Source organism: Uloborus diversus, chromosome 1, assembly GCF_026930045.1.
Source record: "Uloborus diversus isolate 005 chromosome 1, Udiv.v.3.1, whole genome shotgun sequence".
Taxonomy (NCBI): Eukaryota; Metazoa; Arthropoda; class Arachnida; order Araneae; family Uloboridae; genus Uloborus; species Uloborus diversus.
In genome coordinates this window covers 229,830,400-229,852,840 of record NC_072731.1, presented here as the reverse complement: position 1 = coordinate 229,852,840, position 22,441 = coordinate 229,830,400, and the positions used below count along the sequence as shown (strand labels likewise).

General features: G+C 39.6%; 1 protein-coding gene across 1 annotated transcript in view; it reads right to left on the bottom strand.

The window, feature by feature from the left end:
- Nucleotides 1-224: 224 nt before the first annotated feature.
- LOC129234202 (bifunctional 3'-5' exonuclease/ATP-dependent helicase WRN-like) overlaps nucleotides 225-22,441 on the bottom strand; it is a 101,436-nt gene continuing 79,219 nt past the window's right edge. Inside the window, exons 25-26 of the mRNA XM_054868121.1 lie at nucleotides 20,018-20,163; nucleotides 225-2,327 (exon numbers count right to left, since the gene is read on the bottom strand). Coding sequence (XP_054724096.1) covers nucleotides 2,163-2,327; nucleotides 20,018-20,163 — 311 coding nt within the window. The 3' untranslated portion in view covers nucleotides 225-2,162. The remainder of the gene's footprint in view (nucleotides 2,328-20,017; nucleotides 20,164-22,441) is intronic.

Here is a 22,441-nt window from a genome sequence, read left to right as displayed (position 1 = left end):
TATTTTCATTAATAAAATATTTAAAACTTTATTAGGAAACAAGAACAATTTGTAATGTCCATTTAAGAGTTTGAGTGAAAGAGATTTATCTGAAATTGATTTTATAGTTTAGCCATATTTTGCTGTTATTTGGAAAAATATCCTTTACATTTTATTTCCAAATAAGAGTATGTTTTAGCAATGTTTGTATGGAAAAGTAATCACAACCACCACAAATAAAGCATTTAAAACAATTTATTTACATCATATACATATACAAAAAGAAGGAAGATCATTATTCACTGAAAAACAGTAAGTGTTATTCTTAAGTTAATTTTTAACACCCCCCCCCCCCTTAAACAAAATTTAACATAGGCGGCTGGTGTGCTAAAAAGAGGAGGGTCAAAAAAAGTGCAGAGAATGGATAAAGCTTTTTTTTTTATTATTATTTAAACTATTCTAAAAATGTGGAATATGGCATCAAAAATCGGAACGAATGGCCACCGTAGACTTTCCTTTTCCAATTCAAAGCTCATTTCTTATGAAATAAGATGAGAAAGGTTAATTTTTTTGAGGAATTTTTAGTTTTTACTTTCATAAAATAAATCAATCCATCCTATCAAAACCATTTTTCAACCAATCATTAAGTTTTAACTCTGAAAAGTGAGCGGGCAAAACCCCTTTAATTTTCGAAGTGAGGGGGCAGTTGCCACTCCCCCTCCCCATATGAGCCGCATATGTAATGTACATTAATGAATATACAAGTATGAAAACTATATAAGCACAGTGAAACTTTTATGAAAGACTATCTCCGTTAATCCCAAATTTTCAAAGGAGTGGATTTCATCCCTTTTCTAAGCAGTTTAATGCTAAAAGTTCTCCAGGAGATATCAAGAAATCCTGTTTAAGACTAATTTAACCATTTATCATAAATGTTCTTTTCTTTCCTTTCTTCATGTTAATCATTAATTGTAAACATTATTTGAAGAAAGGAATTATAATATTTTTTGTCTTTCAGACATTGATTTAGATTTTATAAAGAGTATGTTGATGGCCCAACTAACTTTCAAACAAACAAATTCAGATAGCATAAATGATATTAATGAAATGTTTTTTTTTTTTTTTTTTTTAAATTAGAAGAAAGAGGTACTTCTGAAAAATGAAGGGGGAAAGGTGCAATTGTTCCTATAAGCAAGAATCTGAATTTAAAAGCATTAACAATTGTTCAAGTATCTTTTTCCTTATAATCACTAGTCATTTTTGTATATAATTGCTTAAGTTATCTATTATAAAAAATAAATAATTGAATCCTCAGTTACAATCAATTTCATGTGAAGGCAGATTTTTTTTTCCTTCAGAAAAGCAGTGCCGAAACATTTTTACTAAATCACCCCTGATATATAGAGGTTCAAAATTAATTTGTAAAATAAACTTCTGGTTGCAGTAATCGGTACCATTGAGCCCCCATTTCTTTCATTTGATGTTACAAAAAATTTCCAGCTAGAACTGCATTTAGTTGTTTTATGAAGCTTTGTTATTTCCATCATACTTCTTGTGTTGAAACTGATACCTGAGATTCTAATACTTTAGAATAAATGTAAAACACAATTTATTGAGCTTAAAAAGTGCATTTGTACAATAGCTCAGAATAAGGAATATGGATTTGCAACAAATTCATTTGCATGCTTTATTGTCTCCCTCTCCCTTTAGTATTTATAGACTCAAAAAATGTTTTAAGATTTACTAGTGAATAACTAAAAATTGAACAAAAATACTTTAAGAGAAAAAGAAAAATACAAGCTACAATCATAGAGCTAAATGAAGTCTTTTATACAATTCTAATAAGCTAAGTCATATGGTTTACCAGGGCTGATCCCCCCCCCTCCTCCAGGAGCAGGTTGCAATCTCCCAAGAGCAAAAGCCCCCCCCCCTTTCCAAAAAAAAAAGAGAAAAATACCCCTCAAAACCCCACTAAAAATATCAATGGCACAGTCTGTTGAAATCATTAAAGAAAGCAAAGAAAGATTATAGAACAATATTAGAACAGAACAGGTACAGAATTCATTTATGAAGCAAGATGTGGGTGCTTCTTATAACATCATACACATTTTTCCTTCATTCCAAACGCTTTCAAATTTCCTGCATCACTTCATGGTTTTTTGCTCCATTTGAAACGTTTATTTTTACAAGCTAAACAGTTTATTACTCTTTATGCGTTTTACATTCACTGGCTTAACATCATTGAAAGCCGAATCTTCATCTTTTCTTTTTAAAACTTGTTCCGTGAACTCATGTTTTATGCTTTGAGGCTCTTTCTTTGAGGAGCATTCTGATGCAGCAGATGAACACTGTGGGAGAAAAAAAAATCTGTGAGGAATTTAAACGAAGTGGCATTAAAGATTTTTTTTCACCACTTTTGGCAAAAAATAAACACTACAGTACACATTGCAGTGGTTTTTTGAAAAAAATCAATTTTACTGTACTCTTGTTTTACGTCAGGGTTGGCCAGGTTGGACCCAATTGGGTTGGACCCAATGGGTTTTTTTTGAAAAAACCCATTTAAAAAAACCCACTATTTAGTCCACTTTTGGGTTTTTTTAAATTTTTCAAGAAGTTTAAAAAAATTAATTAATTTAAATACTTTTACAATTTAAACTTTTTCTTTATTTGTTCTTCACCACAGCCAATGAACATAAAAAATGAATTTTGAACTTTAATAGTATTTCTTCACTTTTAACAGCATTAAAAAAATACTTCAAAGATTTTAAATAAATGTATTTAACTTTTTTCTTCAACTGGTCAATAAATAACTCAAATTATCTTGACTAAGTCCTGTCCCGTCTGATGTTCTCAACATTTGTAGATTGTACAGAGGAAACTACTCTAGTCGAAAGGCTTTCGTGTGAAATATTTTCTGGAAACCAACACGTCACAAATCTCGATTAAACAAGGTATATTTTTTAGAAATTTACAGGTTTTACGAACGGTCGAATAGAATAAGATGTACAGTATTTTCATTATCTTACAAAAAAGTTTAATATTTGTTACTCTGTACACAGAAATAGAAAAACAGGCAACATAAAATTCAAAGAAACTACTTGAGGTTCTACAGTAGTTTTGCATAACAAAATGAAATACAATAAAGTAAAATGCAAAAAAAAAAAAAAAATGTAGTAATTACAAACAAACAGATTTTATCACTCGAGAAGTAACTTTGACTTAACTGTTGGTAATCAAGGAAACTAAAAAATCTGAAACTTCACCATTCTTGGGTTTTGTCGTCTTTTTTACTTTTCTTCAGAAAATGCTGAATTTTCCAGCTTTGACAATTTTTTTGCTTTGTCCATATACTTACGCTACAATATGCTACAAGTACCCCACATTTTCCCTAAGAAAAGACAAAAAAAAAACCACATTTCTTTTAAAAAAACCCAACTTTAGTTGGGTTTTTTTGGGTTTTATTTAAAAAAACCCAAAAAACCCTGGGTCCATGGGCTTTTTTAAAAAAACCCGGGTTTTTGCCAACTCTGTTTTACGTGGGGGTTAAGTTCCACGAAAATGTGGCGAAAAATCAAAAGCTTATAAATTAAGACTCAGTAGTAGTGTTAAAATAGGGGTTAGGTTCCAGAACAAAAAAATATACTTCACTCCACCAGTTACAGATTATTACATAATAAATTTAATACGCTATTTTTTCGATACATACACATGCATGCATATAAAGAAAACAAAAATATGCGTTAGAAAACTTACTGTTTTGAAAATTAGCTGCTTATAACACTTTAAATTCATTTATCATTCTTTGTTGCAGTTCCTTATAGGGTATTTAAGTATTCAAAATTTCTCGTTCCACTCCATGACTGGATCTTCCTTCCCTAACAGGTCAGTAAGTTCTTTTGCCACTCTCAAGCAATGGTTTAAAACTTTTAACGATGAGGTTTTTGGTTGTGTTATTGATTTTAGTACCCTCAAAGACTTTGCTTTCCTGTGTCATTTAAAAATATATTTAAGTAAAGTTCCTCAGGGACCCACTTGTTCAGAGATCATTTAAAACCGATAAACCAAGCAAGGTGCCAGGGTCTCTGAGGGTGTCAAATGTCACTTTTAAAAGCTCTTTTTATGTGAGCTCCGAGTTGTGTGACTCTTAACAGATCTTTAATGTCTTCACTTTGGAGATTGCGGAACCTTCTAATTGCGATTGTCAGGCTGAAAGATTTGTTTCTTGGCTTTTTAAAGCTAGGAACCTGTTTTTCTTTCATGACAAATTGAGGTCATAATGCCTTCCAACAACAATTAAGTGTTACAACTGCATCTAATCAAGCCAATTCTTGATATTTACAACAAATTCAGCGATAGAATAAGATTTCCAGCAGTTGCTCAAAGTTTGAGAGCTTGTACTGTTATATACAAATCTAAACTCTCGGCAAGACTCTGAGCAACAGTTATATTGTTGTATTGCATTGTTGAAAACATTTACTTTTTCATTGTAAGTCGCAGTGTACTTTAAATAAAAAAAAATTTTTTTAAATATTTTTGTTAAAAAATGGAGACATCAATTTCAATTTATTTTGAAAGGAAAATTGGGAAAGGTATTTTTATTTCACAATGCATTAACGATACCTATGACAGAGGCCAATTAGCCAAGTTAGTTAGAGGGGCATAATGCGGAGGTTGTGGGATTGATCCTCCCATGGGCCAGAAAATATCGTTCGTGAATGACTTTTTTTTATTAACATGGATTCTTCAAGAACATATAATCTAAACTCATTTCAGGATTTTGAACCACAATGGTGTTTTGCATTAAAACTAGAAAGGAAAATGCTAATCACACACACATAAATAATATTTCTTCAGGATGTTTTCTTTTTTTTTGGGGGGGGGGGGGCTTCTTAAATAATTTGTAAAACTACAAAATTAGAAGGCACTATTTTGAAGTTTTTTTTTAATAAAGATATTGGCGGAAGTTTACGAAAGATTCATTTTTGAAACAGGACTAAAAAACATAGTGTAACGGATCCGGCGAGACTTCTAACTTTCTTAAAAGGACGACACAGATCTTGATAAAAACACAGGAGTTTTATTTACACTATGTACAGGAGAAATCGTTAACAACTGCTAAATTAATCATCAGCAATTAAACAAATATCACTCAACACCGTAAACTCAACGGTTGCACACGTATTTACTTCCAAATACGAAAACAACACAGCGAAATGCCTCGCAATAAACAGAGCAAATACGCTCCAGTTCCAATTCTCAGCTCCAGTTCCAATTCTCAATCGAAACTAAACTTTTTGTCACGCGGGACGCTTTTATAAACATCGAAAAAGTTTCCACAACATTCTTATTGCTTCTCGAAATGCGTAGACCGTTATCAAATTTCATCAATGAAAAGAAAAGGAAATAGGGGGTTGTATACTTCAGCCGAATGAAAAGGGGTTGTATATTCATTACGGGAAACTATTTATAGATTACGTTACTACAATAATTACTATTTACAGAATTTGTAACAATAGGTTTTTAAACTACTGCTGTAGAGCGTAAATGCTTCATGTAGAAACTAACACATTACGGTTAGTAACTTATGTTAAAACTCAGGATTTCTCCCCCCCCCCCTTGAAATCCCTTTTCCTCACTCAACTTAAAGTTTTGCACTTTGATTATATTTATTGGCTATTATTTGATGAGCGGATTTTACATCATTTTCAACGTTGAAGATGGCTATGTCTTCTCTCATCGAGTGCAGTTCATTAGTCTTGAAGTCAAGGGTGAAGTCGTATTTCTTTAAAAAGTCCAATCCGAGAATGAAGGGGTCCGTGATATCCGCAACGAATTCCGTATGATGGTAGGTGGCATTCCCAAACACTATTTCCAAGTCCACTTTACCCTCCATCTCAATTTTGTCACCTGTCACAGTCTGGAGACTTATGCGTGGCGATGTCCACAACAGTTTCAATCCAAATTCACGAGCCACATCTGTCCTAACGATTGTCACATTGGCTCCAGTGTCGACAATCAGTTTGCAAGGATTCCCATTTACATGGGCGTAAATGAAAAGTCCATCACTGCCACTACTAGTAGAGGAAATCTGCAGAGCTCTGGTGGTGGTGATTTCCTTCCCTCGCGTAGCTTGGCGAGCAGGACAACTCCTTCGCAGGTGCCCTTCATTACCGCATTTCCAGCACTTCTGCTCGTTTCTTTTGGGCTGTTATGCTGTTCAGATGTCTTGCCAAGTCACCGAGTTGTCTCTCAAGTTCAGCGAGATGGGACGACCAGGAATCAGACTCATCAGCTTCCTGAGTCCGGATTAGATGGCGATCCACACTGTTTGCTTCAGGGGCGGCCTCGTATCTCATCGCATATATCAAAGCGGATTTCAAGTCGTTTACATTCGCCATCCGGAGGGCCTTCTGGATCTCAGGATTCCGAACTCCGTCGATGAAGTAGTTGAGTGCCAGGTTGTCTCGAACATCCGCAGGACAGTCGCAAAAAGCAAGATGCGACAGTCTCTCGATGTCCGCCGCAAGCTCCTGCAGGGTTTCCCCGGTTTTCTGGAAACGGGACTTCAACTGGAGTCGGCTGAAATCTTTCCGGCACTTCTCACCGAAGCGAAGCTCCAATGCAGATGTGAGGGCGGCGAAATCCAGGCGCTGGCTGTCCGGAAGGGTCTGGAGAATGTCCGCTGCGTCACCTCTCAGGGATGCTGCAAGATGGCAGGCCTTGGTAGCAGAGTCCCATCCGTTCGCTTCCGCCACTATTATGAATTGGGTCTTGTACACCTGCCACGAACTTTTCCCATCAAATGTGGCCAGTTTAATGGACGGTCGAGCAACAGATGTGGGAGCGCCAAACTGTACAGAGCTGCTTTCTGCAGTCGCCAATCTCCGTTCTGTGTCTTTAATTATTTCTTCCTTAAATGAAGTAAATTTTTTGTCTTCTTCTTCCAACTTATTTTCCACATTGGCGATACGCTCTTACACAGTATCAAATTTTTCTTCCAGAGCATCAACTTTATCTCCCATGGCGGTTAGTTGATTCTCCATCATGGTTTTCATCGATGTTAGGTCACTTTTTATTTCACCTTGACTTGTAGTAATTTTAGCAGTTAAATCACTATTTAACTGTTCTTGGTTAGTCGCCAATCCATTTTTCAATTGTTCTTGGTTAGTCGCCAATTCATTTTTCAATTGTTCTTGGTTAGTCGCCATATCATTTTTTAATTGTTCTTGATTAGCCGCCAAACTTTCGGTCAAGTCAATTTTCACAGCATTAATTGCTTCCAGAAGTTGTTTTAATTGGTCATCCATTGCGCGAGTAATCACCATGAAAATAAAGTTCAAATTCAAAAAGTTTTTATGAAAAAATGTCCAAAGTCACTCTTACTCCAAGAAAGTCCTGAAGTAGCCCCACGTTGGGCGCCAATTGTAACGAATCCGGCGAGACTTCCAACTTTCTTGAAAGGACGACACAGATCTTGAAAAAAAGACAGGAGCTTTATTTACACTATGTACAGGAGAAATCGTTAACAACTGCTAAATTAATCATCAGCAATAAAACAAATATCACTCAACACCGTAAACTCAACGGTTACACACGTATTTACTTCCAAATACGAAAACAACACAGCGAAATGCCTCGCAATAAACAGAGCAAATACGTTCCAGTTCGAATTCTCAATCGAAACTAAACTTTTTATCACGCGGGACGCTTTTATAAACATCGAAAAAGTTTCCACAACATTCTTACTGCTTCTCGAAATGCGTAGACCGTTATCAAATTTTATCAATGAAAAGAAAAGGAAATAGGGGGTCGTATACTTCAGCCGAATGAAAAGGGGTTGCATATTCATTACGGGAAACTATTTACAGGTTACGTTACTACAATAATTACTATTTACAGAATTTGTAACATTGCCCCTTTCCTAAGGACTGCACGTCCCGGGCAGTACAATCCCCAGAAAAAGTACAAACTTCTATCACAAGTTCACAAATACACACATTAAATAATAACCAATAATGCATAGGAAACACAATAATAACAAGAAATATTACTAAACATTAAAAGCAAAAATTATCTACAACTTTTATGTTATCAACCATGGTTGTTTACGTAATACTCATGAACTATGGCCATAGTATGGGGCTAACCGATCATAATGTACAACCCTAGGTGATTTTTGGATCCTCACTACGACGTCATTCAGTCGGTTAAGGACTTTGTAGGGTCCATCCCAATGCGACTGCAATTTGGGTGAAAGACCTTTCCGTCGGATGGGATTCCATAACCAAACCTTATCGCCATCGTTGAATTCATGTCCAGTAGACCTTGTGTCGTATCGGGTCTTCATCTTCTCCGCCGCGATGTTGATTCGCTCTCGTGCGAAGTTATGAACGTCTTCCAACCGGGCCTGGAGATCCTGGATGTACTCCTCAGGCGATGAAGGCGCATCCGGAGGACGACCGAAGACGAGATCACAAGGTAGCCGAAGCTCTCGTCCGAAGAGCATCTGAGATGGGGCGTATCCGGTAGTCTCGTGGACAGCACTGCGGTAGGCCAGCAGGAACAAAGGTAGCTTCTTGTCCCAATCCTGTTGATTTCTGGATACCATAAGTGAGAGATTATTCAGGATTGTGCCGTTAAATCTCTCCACCATGCCGTCCGATTGTGGGTGTAGTGGTGTTGTCCTAGTTTTCTCAATTCCGAAAATTTGACATAGGCCCTTAAACACAGCAGAGATGAAATTCCTCCCTTGAGCGGAATGAATCTGCAAAGGTGTTCCATATCTCGAGATCCAATGTTGGACTAGAGTCTCTGCTACGGTGGTAGCTTCTTGATCTGGAATGGGATATGCTTCCGGCCATTTGGTGAAATAGTCGATGGAAACAAGAATGTATTTGTTCCCATCAGCAGTTCTTGGTAGAGGACCCAGGATGTCGATCCCAATTCGTTCGAAAGGAGCTCCAACTTTGTACAGATGTAGCTTCCCTCTGCTTCTCTTCTTCGGTCCTTTACGAGCAGCACAGGCGTCACAAGAATGGCACCACTTCTCCACGTCATCCTTCGCCTTGCTCCACACGAAGCGCTCCCGAACTTTATTGAGGGTTTTCCAGACACCAAAATGTCGCACTACTATGTATTTCTTTCAGAACATCTGAAATCCTTGATCCGGGAAGTAGTAACTGCCACCTAGATGTTTTGCCGTCATCAGATTCCCATTTTCGGTACAGTACGCCGTTTCGTAAATGGAGTGAGTTCCATAAAGCTCAGTATCTTTTTGTAGCAGGACTGAAGATGGAAACGTCCTGCCAGCTAGGGCGCCGACTGTCACTTTCCATGAAGTCCAAAATTGGTTTTATGTCGGGGTCTTCAAGTTGATCTTTTCGAACTTGGTCCTCACTCCATGGATCAGGTTCTGATGATGAAGGAGTCACTGTCACCTGATAGGCGGTAGGGCTAGTCGCTCCATACTGTTTCTTGATTCGGGAACAATAGTGGCAGTTCTCAGGACAGGGTCTCCTTGCTAAAGCGTCAGCATTTACAGTGAGATAACCCTTTTCGATGCTTGATCTCCATGTCATATTCCTGGAGCCGCTGTATCCATCTGGCTATCTGGCCTTCCGGATTTTTGAAGTTCAAAAGCCAAGTTAATGAGGCATGATCTGTCCGAAGCAGAAATTTTCGGCCGTAGAGGTAGTGATGGAAGTGTTCTACAGCTTTCACTATGGGAAAGTAACTCCTTTCTGGTGACGCAGTAATTGAGCTCCGACTTTGATAAGCATTTGCTCCAGTAAGCGATGACGTGTTCATTGCCGTCAATTTCTTGGGATAAAACAGCTCCGATGCCCTCGGGGCTCGCATCAGTGTCTAGGATGAAGGATTTTCCAGGCTGAGGATATGAGAGAATAGGCGTTGATGTTAAAGCCTCCTTCAGTCGTAGAAATGCATCTTCACATTCTTTGGACCATTCAAACGTTTGCTTGCTCTCCGTCAGCTTATGCAAAGGTCTTGCAATGCTGGAAAAACCCTTCACAAACTTCCTGTAGCACGTGCAGAGCCCCAGGAAACTTCGCAGCTGATGGATGTTTTCGGGACGACTCCAACTCTTGACCGCGGATACCTTTTCTGGATCGGTTTGTACACCTTCAGAAGAGATGATGTGACCAAGGTAGTTCACTTCCCGGCGGAACAAATTACATTTGGACGGGCTTAACTTCAGATTGGCTTCCTTAAGCTTTTGCAGCACCTTCCTAAGATTTGCCAGATGTTCTTTGAAACTGCGTCCCACGATGATGATATCATCTAAGTAGGTCAGACAGGATTCGTAGGAAAGTCCTCTTAACACTGTCTCCATAAGACGCTCGAACGTAGCTGGTGCATTGCAGAGGCCGAAGGGCATCACTTTAAACTGCCAGAAGCCTATCCAGTTGTAAACGCTGTCTTCTCTCGGTCATCAGGGTGTATCTCAACCTGCCAGTAGCCGCTCTTCAAGTCCAGGGTGGAAAACCACTTGTGTCTGGAAAGAGTGTCCAAGGTGTCGTCTATCCGTGGAAGAGGGTAACTGTCTTTCTTGGTGATTTCATTCAGCCGTCGGTAATCGACACAAAATCTGGTGGAGCCATCTTTCTTTCGGACCAAGACGATGGGAGAGGCCCAAGGATTGGATAACGGTTCGATTACATCATTCTCCTTCATCTCTTTCAGGAGGGTTTCAACCTCTTCCTTCTTAGCGAACGGTAGTCGTCTTGGATGCTGTTTAATAGCGGGGTGTTCTCCAGTGTAAATCCTATGCTGCATTAAATTTGTACGGCCAACATCCTCCGATGTAGATGAAAACAGATGCTTGAAGTCGTCTACCAATTGTTCCGCAGCAGTTCTTTGACCTTTCGATACTGACGCACTCCCAATTCACTTCGATGTCAAGGACTCAGAAGACACAGTCTCAGGGGAATTGATTCTTCTAATGATGCAGTTTACTGGAGTACAAGTTGCCAACACTTCACCTTTTCGGATATTCCTTGGCCTTTCACTCATGTTGGCGACTCTCACAGGAATTACATCCTTAGAAAGGTCCCAAAGCGTAGATGCTAAAAGCACTCCTTTTAGGCTATTGCTTAGGTTAGGGTATTCAATGAGTCCAAATCGAAAACTATTGCTTTCTTCAATGGAGCCAGGTATTAATGATTCTGACCTTGAGGGAATCGATAAATCTGTTTGGGCTATTATTTGATGAGCGGATTTTACATCATTTTCAACATTGAAGATGGCTATGTCATCTCTCATCGAGTGCAGTTCATTAGTCTTGAAGTCAAGGGTGAAGTCGTATTTCTTTAAAAAGTCCAATCCGAGAATGAAGGGGTCCATGATATCCGCAACGAATTCCGTATGATGGTAGGTGGCATTCCCAAACACTATTTCCAAGTCCACTTTACCCTCCATCTCAATTTTGTCACCTGTCACAGTCTGGAGACTTATGCGTGGCGATGTCCACAACAGTTTCAATCCAAATTCACGAGCCACATCTGTCCTAACGATTGTCACATTGGCTCCAGTGTCGACAATCAGTTTGCAAGGATTCCCATTTACATGGGCGTAAATGAAAAGTCCATCACTGCCACTACTAGTAGAGGAAATCTGCAGAGCTCTGGTGGTGGTGATTTCCTTCCCTCGCGTAGCTTGGCGAGCAGGACAACTCCTTCGCAGGTGCCCTTCATTACCGCATTTCCAGCACTTCTGCTCGTTTCTTTTGGGCTGTTATGCTGTTCAGATGTCTTGCCAAGTCACCGAGTTGTCTCTCAAGTTCAGCGAGATGGGACGACCAGGAATCAGACTCATCAGCTTCCTGAGTCCGGATTAGATGGCGATCCACACTGTTTGCTTCAGGGGCGGCCTCGTATCTCATCGCATATATCAAAGCGGATTTCAAGTCGTTTACATTCGCCATCCGGAGGGCCTTCTGGATCTCAGGATTCCGAACTCCGTCGATGAAGTAGTTGAGTGCCAGGTTGTCTCGAACATCCGCAGGACAGTCGCAAAAAGCAAGATGCGACAGTCTCTCGATGTCCGCCGCAAGCTCCTGCAGGGTTTCCCCGGTTTTCTGGAAACGGGACTTCAACTGGAGTCGGCTGAAATCTTTCCGGCACTTCTCACCGAAGCGAAGCTCCAATGCAGATGTGAGGGCGGCGAAATCCAGGCGCTGTCCGTCCGGAAGGGTCTGAAGAATGTCCGCTGCGTCACCTCTCAGGGATGCTGCAAGATGGCAGGCCTTGGTAGCAGAGTCCCATCCGTTCGCTTCCGCCACTATTATGAATTGGGTCTTGTACACCTGCCACGAACTTTTCCCATCAAATGTGGCCAGTTTAATGGACGGTCGAGCAACAGATGTGGGAGTGCCAAACTGTACAGAGCTGCTTTCTGCAGTCGCCAATCTCCGTTCTGTGTCTTTAATTATTTCTTCCTTAAATGAAGTAAATTTTTTGTCTTCTTCTTCCAACTTATTTTCCACATTGGCGATACGCTCTTACACAGTATCAAATTTTTCTTCCAGAGCATCAACTTTATCTCCCATGGCGGTTAGTTGATTCTCCATCATGGTTTCCATCGGTCGTTAGGTCACTTTTTATTTCACCTTGACTTGTAGTAATTTTAGCAGTTAAATCACTATTTAACTGTTCTTGGTTAGTCGCCAATCCATTTTTCAATTGTTCTTGGTTAGTCGCCAATTCATTTTTCAATTGTTCTTGGTTAGTCGCCATATCATTTTTTAATTGTTCTTGATTAGCCGCCAAACTTTCGGTCAAGTCAATTTTCACAGCATTAATTGCTTCCAGAAGTTGTTTTAATTGGTCATCCATTGCGCGAGTAATCACCATGAAAATAAAGTTCAAATTCAAAAAGTTTTTATGAAAAAATGTCCAAAGTCACTCTTACTCCAAGAAAGTCCTGAAGTAGCCCCACGTTGGGCGCCAATTGTAACGAATCCGGCGAGACTTCCAACTTTCTTGAAAGGACGACACAGATCTTGAAAAAAAGACAGGAGCTTTATTTACACTATGTACAGGAGAAATCGTTAACAACTGCTAAATTAATCATCAGCAATAAAACAAATATCACTCAACACCGTAAACTCAACGGTTACACACGTATTTACTTCCAAATACGAAAACAACACAGCGAAATGCCTCGCAATAAACAGAGCAAATACGTTCCAGTTCGAATTCTCAATCGAAACTAAACTTTTTATCACGCGGGACGCTTTTATAAACATCGAAAAAGTTTCCACAACATTCTTACTGCTTCTCGAAATGCGTAGACCGTTATCAAATTTTATCAATGAAAAGAAAAGGAAATAGGGGGTCGTATACTTCAGCCGAATGAAAAGGGGTTGCATATTCATTACGGGAAACTATTTACAGGTTACGTTACTACAATAATTACTATTTACAGAATTTGTAACATTGCCCCTTTCCTAAGGACTGCACGTCCCGGGCAGTACAATCCCCAGAAAAAGTACAAACTTCTATCACAAGTTCACAAATACACACATTAAATAATAACCAATAATGCATAGGAAACACAATAATAACAAGAAATATTACTAAACATTAAAAGCAAAAATTATCTACAACTTTTATGTTATCAACCATGGTTGTTTACGTAATACTCATGAACTATGGCCATAGTATGGGGCTAACCGATCATAATGTACAACCCTAGGTGATTTTTGGATCCTCACTACGACGTCATTCAGTCGGTTAAGGACTTTGTAGGGTCCATCCCAATGCGACTGCAATTTGGGTGAAAGACCTTTCCGTCGGATGGGATTCCATAACCAAACCTTATCGCCATCGTTGAATTCATGTCCAGTAGACCTTGTGTCGTATCGGGTCTTCATCTTCTCCGCCGCGATGTTGATTCGCTCTCGTGCGAAGTTATGAACGTCTTCCAACCGGGCCTGGAGATCCTGGATGTACTCCTCAGGCGATGAAGGCGCATCCGGAGGACGACCGAAGACGAGATCACAAGGTAGCCGAAGCTCTCGTCCGAAGAGCATCTGAGATGGGGCGTATCCGGTAGTCTCGTGGACAGCACTGCGGTAGGCCAGCAGGAACAAAGGTAGCTTCTTGTCCCAATCCTGTTGATTTCTGGATACCATAAGTGAGAGATTATTCAGGATTGTGCCGTTAAATCTCTCCACCATGCCGTCCGATTGTGGGTGTAGTGGTGTTGTCCTAGTTTTCTCAATTCCGAAAATTTGACATAGGCCCTTAAACACAGCAGAGATGAAATTCCTCCCTTGAGCGGAATGAATCTGCAAAGGTGTTCCATATCTCGAGATCCAATGTTGGACTAGAGTCTCTGCTACGGTGGTAGCTTCTTGATCTGGAATGGGATATGCTTCCGGCCATTTGGTGAAATAGTCGATGGAAACAAGAATGTATTTGTTCCCATCAGCAGTTCTTGGTAGAGGACCCAGGATGTCGATCCCAATTCGTTCGAAAGGAGCTCCAACTTTGTACAGATGTAGCTTCCCTCTGCTTCTCTTCTTCGGTCCTTTACGAGCAGCACAGGCGTCACAAGAATGGCACCACTTCTCCACGTCATCCTTCGCCTTGCTCCACAAGAAGCGCTCCCGAACTTTATTGAGGGTTTTCCAGACACCAAAATGTCGCACTACTATGTATTTCTTTCAGAACATCTGAAATCCTTGATCCGGGAAGTAGTAACTGCCACCTAGATGTTTTGCCGTCATCAGATTCCCATTTTCGGTACAGTACGCCGTTTCGTAAATGGAGTGAGTTCCATAAAGCCCAGTATCTTTTTGTAGCAGGACTGAAGATGGAAACGTCCTGCCAGCTAGGGCGCCGACTGTCACTTTCCATGAAGTCCAAAATTGGTTTTATGTCGGGGTCTTCAAGTTGATCTTTTCGAACTTGGTCCTCACTCCATGGATCAGGTTCTGATGATGAAGGAGTCACTGTCACCTGATAGGCGGTAGGGCTAGTCGCTCCATACTGTTTCTTGATTCGGGAACAATAGTGGCAGTTCTCAGGACAGGGTCTCCTTGCTAAAGCGTCAGCATTTACAGTGAGATAACCCTTTTCGATGCTTGATCTCCATGTCATATTCCTGGAGCCGCTGTATCCATCTGGCTATCTGGCCTTCCGGATTTTTGAAGTTCAAAAGCCAAGTTAATGAGGCATGATCTGTCCGAAGCAGAAATTTTCGGCCGTAGAGGTAGTGATGGAAGTGTTCTACAGCTTTCACTATGGGGGGCCAGTAACTCCTTTCTGGTGACGCAGTAATTGAGCTCCGACTTTGATAAGCATTTGCTCCAGTAAGCGATGACGTGTTCATTGCCGTCAATTTCTTGGGATAAAACAGCTCCGATGCCCTCGGGGCTCGCATCAGTGTCTAGGATGAAGGATTTTCCAGGCTGAGGATATGAGAGAATAGGCGTTGATGTTAAAGCCTCCTTCAGTCGTAGAAATGCATCTTCACATTCTTTGGACCATTCAAACGTTTGCTTGCTCTCCGTCAGCTTATGCAAAGGTCTTGCAATGCTGGAAAAACCCTTCACAAACTTCCTGTAGCACGTGCAGAGCCCCAGGAAACTTCGCAGCTGATGGATGTTTTCGGGACGACTCCAACTCTTGACCGCGGATACCTTTTCTGGATCGGTTTGTACACCTTCAGAAGAGATGATGTGACCAAGGTAGTTCACTTCCCGGCGGAACAAATTACATTTGGACGGGCTTAACTTCAGATTGGCTTCCTTAAGCTTTTGCAGCACCTTCCTAAGATTTGCCAGATGTTCTTTGAAACTGCGTCCCACGATGATGATATCATCTAAGTAGGTCAGACAGGATTCGTAGGAAAGTCCTCTTAACACTGTCTCCATAAGACGCTCGAACGTAGCTGGTGCATTGCAGAGGCCGAAGGGCATCACTTTAAACTGCCAGAAGCCTATCCAGTTGTAAACGCTGTCTTCTCTCGGTCATCAGGGTGTATCTCAACCTGCCAGTAGCCGCTCTTCAAGTCCAGGGTGGAAAACCACTTGTGTCTGGAAAGAGTGTCCAAGGTGTCGTCTATCCGTGGAAGAGGGTAACTGTCTTTCTTGGTGATTTCATTCAGCCGTCGGTAATCGACACAAAATCTGGTGGAGCCATCTTTCTTTCGGACCAAGACGATGGGAGAGGCCCAAGGATTGGATAACGGTTCGATTACATCATTCTCCTTCATCTCTTTCAGGAGGGTTTCAACCTCTTCCTTCTTAGCGAACGGTAGTCGTCTTGGATGCTGTTTAATAGCGGGGTGTTCTCCAGTGTAAATCCTATGCTGCATTAAATTTGTACGGCCAACATCCTCCGATGTAGATGAAAACAGATGCTTGAAGTCGTCTACCAATTGTTCCGCAGCAGTTCTTTGACCTTTCGATACTGACGCACTCCCAATTCACTTCGATGTCAAGGACTCAGAAGACACAGTCTCAGGGGAATTGATTCTTCTAATGATGCAGTTTACTGGAGTACAAGTTGCCAACACTTCACCTTTTCGGATATTCCTTGGCCTTTCACTCATGTTGGCGACTCTCACAGGAATTACATCCTTAGAAAGGTCCCAAAGCGTAGATGCTAAAAGCACTCCTTTTAGGCTATTGCTTAGGTTAGGGTATTCAATGAGTCCAAATCGAAAACTATTGCTTTCTTCAATGGAGCCAGGTATTAATGATTCTGACCTTGAGGGAATCGATAAATCTGTTTGGGCTATTATTTGATGAGCGGATTTTACATCATTTTCAACATTGAAGATGGCTATGTCATCTCTCATCGAGTGCAGTTCATTAGTCTTGAAGTCAAGGGTGAAGTCGTATTTCTTTAAAAAGTCCAATCCGAGAATGAAGGGGTCCATGATATCCGCAACGAATTCCGTATGATGGTAGGTGGCATTCCCAAACACTATTTCCAAGTCCACTTTACCCTCCATCTCAATTTTGTCACCTGTCACAGTCTGGAGACTTATGCGTGGCGATGTCCACAACAGTTTCAATCCAAATTCACGAGCCACATCTGTCCTAACGATTGTCACATTGGCTCCAGTGTCGACAATCAGTTTGCAAGGATTCCCATTTACATGGGCGTAAATGAAAAGTCCATCACTGCCACTACTAGTAGAGGAAATCTGCAGAGCTCTGGTGGTGGTGATTTCCTTCCCTCGCGTAGCTTGGCGAGCAGGACAACTCCTTCGCAGGTGCCCTTCATTACCGCATTTCCAGCACTTCTGCTCGTTTCTTTTGGGCTGTTATGCTGTTCAGATGTCTTGCCAAGTCACCGAGTTGTCTCTCAAGTTCAGCGAGATGGGACGACCAGGAATCAGACTCATCAGCTTCCTGAGTCCGGATTAGATGGCGATCCACACTGTTTGCTTCAGGGGCGGCCTCGTATCTCATCGCATATATCAAAGCGGATTTCAAGTCGTTTACATTCGCCATCCGGAGGGCCTTCTGGATCTCAGGATTCCGAACTCCGTCGATGAAGTAGTTGAGTGCCAGGTTGTCTCGAACATCCGCAGGACAGTCGCAAAAAGCAAGATGCGACAGTCTCTCGATGTCCGCCGCAAGCTCCTGCAGGGTTTCCCCGGTTTTCTGGAAACGGGACTTCAACTGGAGTCGGCTGAAATCTTTCCGGCACTTCTCACCGAAGCGAAGCTCCAATGCAGATGTGAGGGCGGCGAAATCCAGGCGCTGTCCGTCCGGAAGGGTCTGAAGAATGTCCGCTGCGTCACCTCTCAGGGATGCTGCAAGATGGCAGGCCTTGGTAGCAGAGTCCCATCCGTTCGCTTCCGCCACTATTATGAATTGGGTCTTGTACACCTGCCACGAACTTTTCCCATCAAATGTGGCCAGTTTAATGGACGGTCGAGCAACAGATGTGGGAGTGCCAAACTGTACAGAGCTGCTTTCTGCAGTCGCCAATCTCCGTTCTGTGTCTTTAATTATTTCTTCCTTAAATGAAGTAAATTTTTTGTCTTCTTCTTCCAACTTATTTTCCACATTGGCGATACGCTCTTACACAGTATCAAATTTTTCTTCCAGAGCATCAACTTTATCTCCCATGGCGGTTAGTTGATTCTCCATCATGGTTTCCATCGGTCGTTAGGTCACTTTTTATTTCACCTTGTGAGCATTATATGTAGTGAAATTAGACATACTACATGGCTAGTAGAAGTGAACTTGCAAAAAAAATGCCCACAGCCTGAAGTTGGAGAAAAAGAAAAACACGTGAAGCATTTTTCCTCAAGGAAAATCTGTATTTATTATCCTCAAAGGATTTCTAAAGTTGACGAACAACATCTTCATTGATATTTAAAAAACATTTAGAAAAATAAACAAATATTAGCCGCTAATATACAACGAAACATTAAGTTTACGAACATGCTGATTCCAAGGAATATAAGGCATTACCGTAATACACAAAAATAGGCCTAAAGGCGTTTTATAACTTTAAAATTGACATCACGTTGTATTACGCCCTGCCAGGAGTAAAGAGCACTGGCAGACATCACGAAATCACGTACAACACATTGCGGCTATGTGAGGTGAGAGAGAGAGCGAAAAAAGATCGCTCGAAGTATTTAAAGTCTTCACATGGCTTTCAAATTAAGAATATGCAAAACACAAGATGTGTTGCCAATGCAAGAAAGTTAAAGATATGTTGCCAATCAAAAAGTAACTCAATCAAAAAAAATAAACTCGCGGTTATAAGATACAATGAACTGGTGACTCGGTTCACCTGTTTGACTGAGTTATTGCAACCGATCGCACGAATGACGTCACAACGTGATGCAATGTTTACATCGAAAAAGGATTGATTCTGCATGATGCAAAAACGTATTTTTAATGATTTTTTTTTTCAAATTAAGTGATTCTTTCACTTTTTGTGAAAGTTTAAATTAAAAATCTAACACACCTTGACTTGTAGTAATTTTAGCAGTTAAATCACTATTTAACTGTTCTTGGTTAGTCGCCAATTCATTTTTCAATTGTTCTTGGTTAGTCGCCGATTCATTTTTCAATTGTTCTTGGTTAGTCGCCATATCATTTTTTAATTGTTCTCGATTAGCCGCCAAACTTTCGGTCAAGTCACTTTTCACAGCATTAATTGCTTCCAGAAGTTGTTTTAATTGGTCATCCATTTCGCGAGTAATCACCATGAAAATAACGTTCAAATTCAAAAAGTTTTTATGAAAAAATGTCCAAAGTCACTCTTACTCCAAGAAAGTCCTGAAGTAGCCCCACGTTGGGCGCCAATTGTAACGAATCCGGCGAGACTTCCAACTTTCTTGAAAGGACGACACAGATCTTGATAAAAACACAGGAGCTTTATTTACACTATGTACAGGAGAAATCGTTAACAACTGCTAAATTAATCATCAGCAATTAAACAAATATCACTCAACATCGTAAACTCAACGGTTACACACGTATTTACTTCCAAATACGAAAACAACACAGCGAAATGCCTCGCAATAAACAGAGCAAATACGCTCTCAGTTCGAAATCTCAATCGAAACTAAACTTTTTATCACGCGCTTTTATAAACATCGAGAAAGTTTCCACAACATTCTTACTGCTTCTCGAAATGCGTAGACCGTTATCAAATTTTATCAATGAAAAGAAAAGGAAATAGGGGATCGTATACTTCAGTCGAATGAAAAGGGGTTGTATATTCATTACGGGAAACTATTTATACAGGTTACGTAACTACAATAAATACTATTTACAGAATTTGTAACAATAGGTTTTTAAACTACTGCTGTAGAGCGTAAATGCTTCATGTAGAAACTAACACATTACGGTTAGTAACTTATGTTAAAACTCAGGATTTCTCCCCCCCCCCCCTTGAAATCCCTTTTCCTCACTCAACTTAAAGTTTTGCACTTTGATATAACACTTGATTGCAAAAGATAAATAAATCACAGTAAATTTTAGCATTTAAAACATATTATAAATACCAAGGAAGGGGGAACACCCTAAACTTACTTCTGACTTTTGATCATCTACAGACTGAGAAGCTTCAGACTGGTTCACACCAAACTTATTTTGCATATAAGCAATGACCACTTTAATATGATTGAATTCTATGTAATCTGGGCATAATTGCTTGATAGGTGTTACTCTGCTTATGTCTATAAAATAAAAAATAACTATCAAAATGTTTAGAACAAAGAATGCAAACAAATCAAATTAATTCACAAATGAAATATAAAATACTAATAAAAATTTAAAACACTTAAATTTTTAAAACCTAATAACAATGCTAAAATTACAAATAACAACAAGAACTGCATGACAAATTAAATTTCCCAATTACCCCCCCCCCCCCGACCAGTTTGCTTAAAAAGAACAATTTTGGCTTCTGCACTGTTCCTTATAGGACATTGCTTATTGACTCAGTAATTGGTCCGACCAATCATATGACTAGGAATTAAATAATATTTTATAGTCACACTACTCTTTTCAATTTAGTTGAATGAACATATAATGCACAATCACTCAACCCTAGTTTCGAAACCTAGTTAACTTAAAGCTAACTAGTATGTTGTGGCCATCACGAAACTTTCTTCTATATTTTTCTTTTTCTTTTTTTTTTTTCTGATCCCTCCCCATGCTTGACGAGGAAGCAATATTCCCAACAAAAACAAAATTACACATGCAAAAACTTGACCCAATGTCTGAATTATTGCAAAAGCAAAGCAAAGAGCGAAAATTGAAAGTTATTTTAAAAGCCTTGCTTGAATGAATTACAAATATTTTATTTGTTAACAAACATAAGATGGCAACAGTTAAAAATTTTAAATCATTGAGATAATATTTCCTATCATTTCCATACAATTAAAATCACGAGAAATACGCAGACGACAATCTATTACGATTTATCTTTCTTATTGTTGCATTAATAAAAATATTTTTATTCGCAAAAAAAAAAAAAAAAAAATCAACACCTCTTGGAGCGATCGGCGTCAAAATAGAACCAAAGCCTGTTTACATATGGATTCACATATATTCCAAATTTCAACCAGAACGTAGCATTACTTCTTGAGATAGGGCACTCAAAATGGAAAAAAAGAACAGGTGATTTCGCTACCCCCTTTTTAGCTGTTGACACAAAAATAAAATCAGTTCTTATACCCACTAAGGGCTACTTGCCGATAAATTTTTCTTTCATTCCGTTCATTATTTCTTGAGATACAGCAGTCACAATTGACGACAAAAAACGTTCTATAGCTCAACCCCCGTTTGAGTTATTGACACCAAAATTGAATCAGCACCTGTTCCTGTTAATACCAACATATGGACCAAATTTTGTTTGATTCCGCCAGTAACTTCCTGAGGAATAGCAAGCACGCGTAACTCGAAAAACGTCCCATTGCTCCACCCCCCTTGGAGGAGCAAAAACTAATGGGCACAAGTTCACATAGGGGCACATATGTGTACTAAATTTCGTTCGATTTCATGCGGTAGTTTTTGTTGTAGAGCGGCCACAAAAAACTGGTCACACACAGACGTGACACACATACATACACACACACACACATACATACACACACACACACATACATACACACACACACACAGACAGACAGACATTTTCCAAAAATGGTCGAAATGGACTCAGCACACCTCAAAACGTTCGAATCCGTCAAAATTCGAAATTCGAAAATTTGCACGAATCCAATACTTTCTTCTATATATTAGATATAGAAGAAAGTAAAAACAAACAATTTTTAAGTATAAGGTGTAAGAGTATGATGCGCCTGTGGATATGTTAGTGAACATCGACTTTTAAGCTATTAAAGTAAAACCATCAAAAGAGTTTTAAAAGCTGGCAAAATAATGTATTTTTTAATGTTTGAAACACTTTTTATCATGAAATACAAGAAACATTCAAATTCGTACAAAATTTGTACTTCCAAATAATTGTATGATCTAATCAAAATTTGTACATTGTATGCCAAAATCGTACAAGTTGGCAGCTCTGTTGCTAGAACACTAATGTTAATTACATTTCTGTAAATAAATATTTTATTTTTACAAATATGGAGTCATATTGATTTACAAGAGCATTCTTTCTGCTCATACTGTAGAAGAGGTGACCTAGGACATTTGATTTTCAATGTTCAGAGAAATTTTTGTTTCCACTATTTCTGTACCTCAGTGCAAGGAGGACCTAAGTCACATTATGATAATTTTACAGAAGAGAGGAAAAACTTTTTTCTAGCACACGTAAAGGATGGGAAGCGCGCTCTTTTAACTCTGGTAAAAAATTGAAAAGTATTTTTTAAAAACAGAAATATGTTCACATGGCTCGATGCGGAATAGGCTTCTACACTGGTGGAAAAAATTAAGAGATGGAAGGCATTTTCACACATTTTTCGGAAAATATCTCATAAAACCTAGACAGTT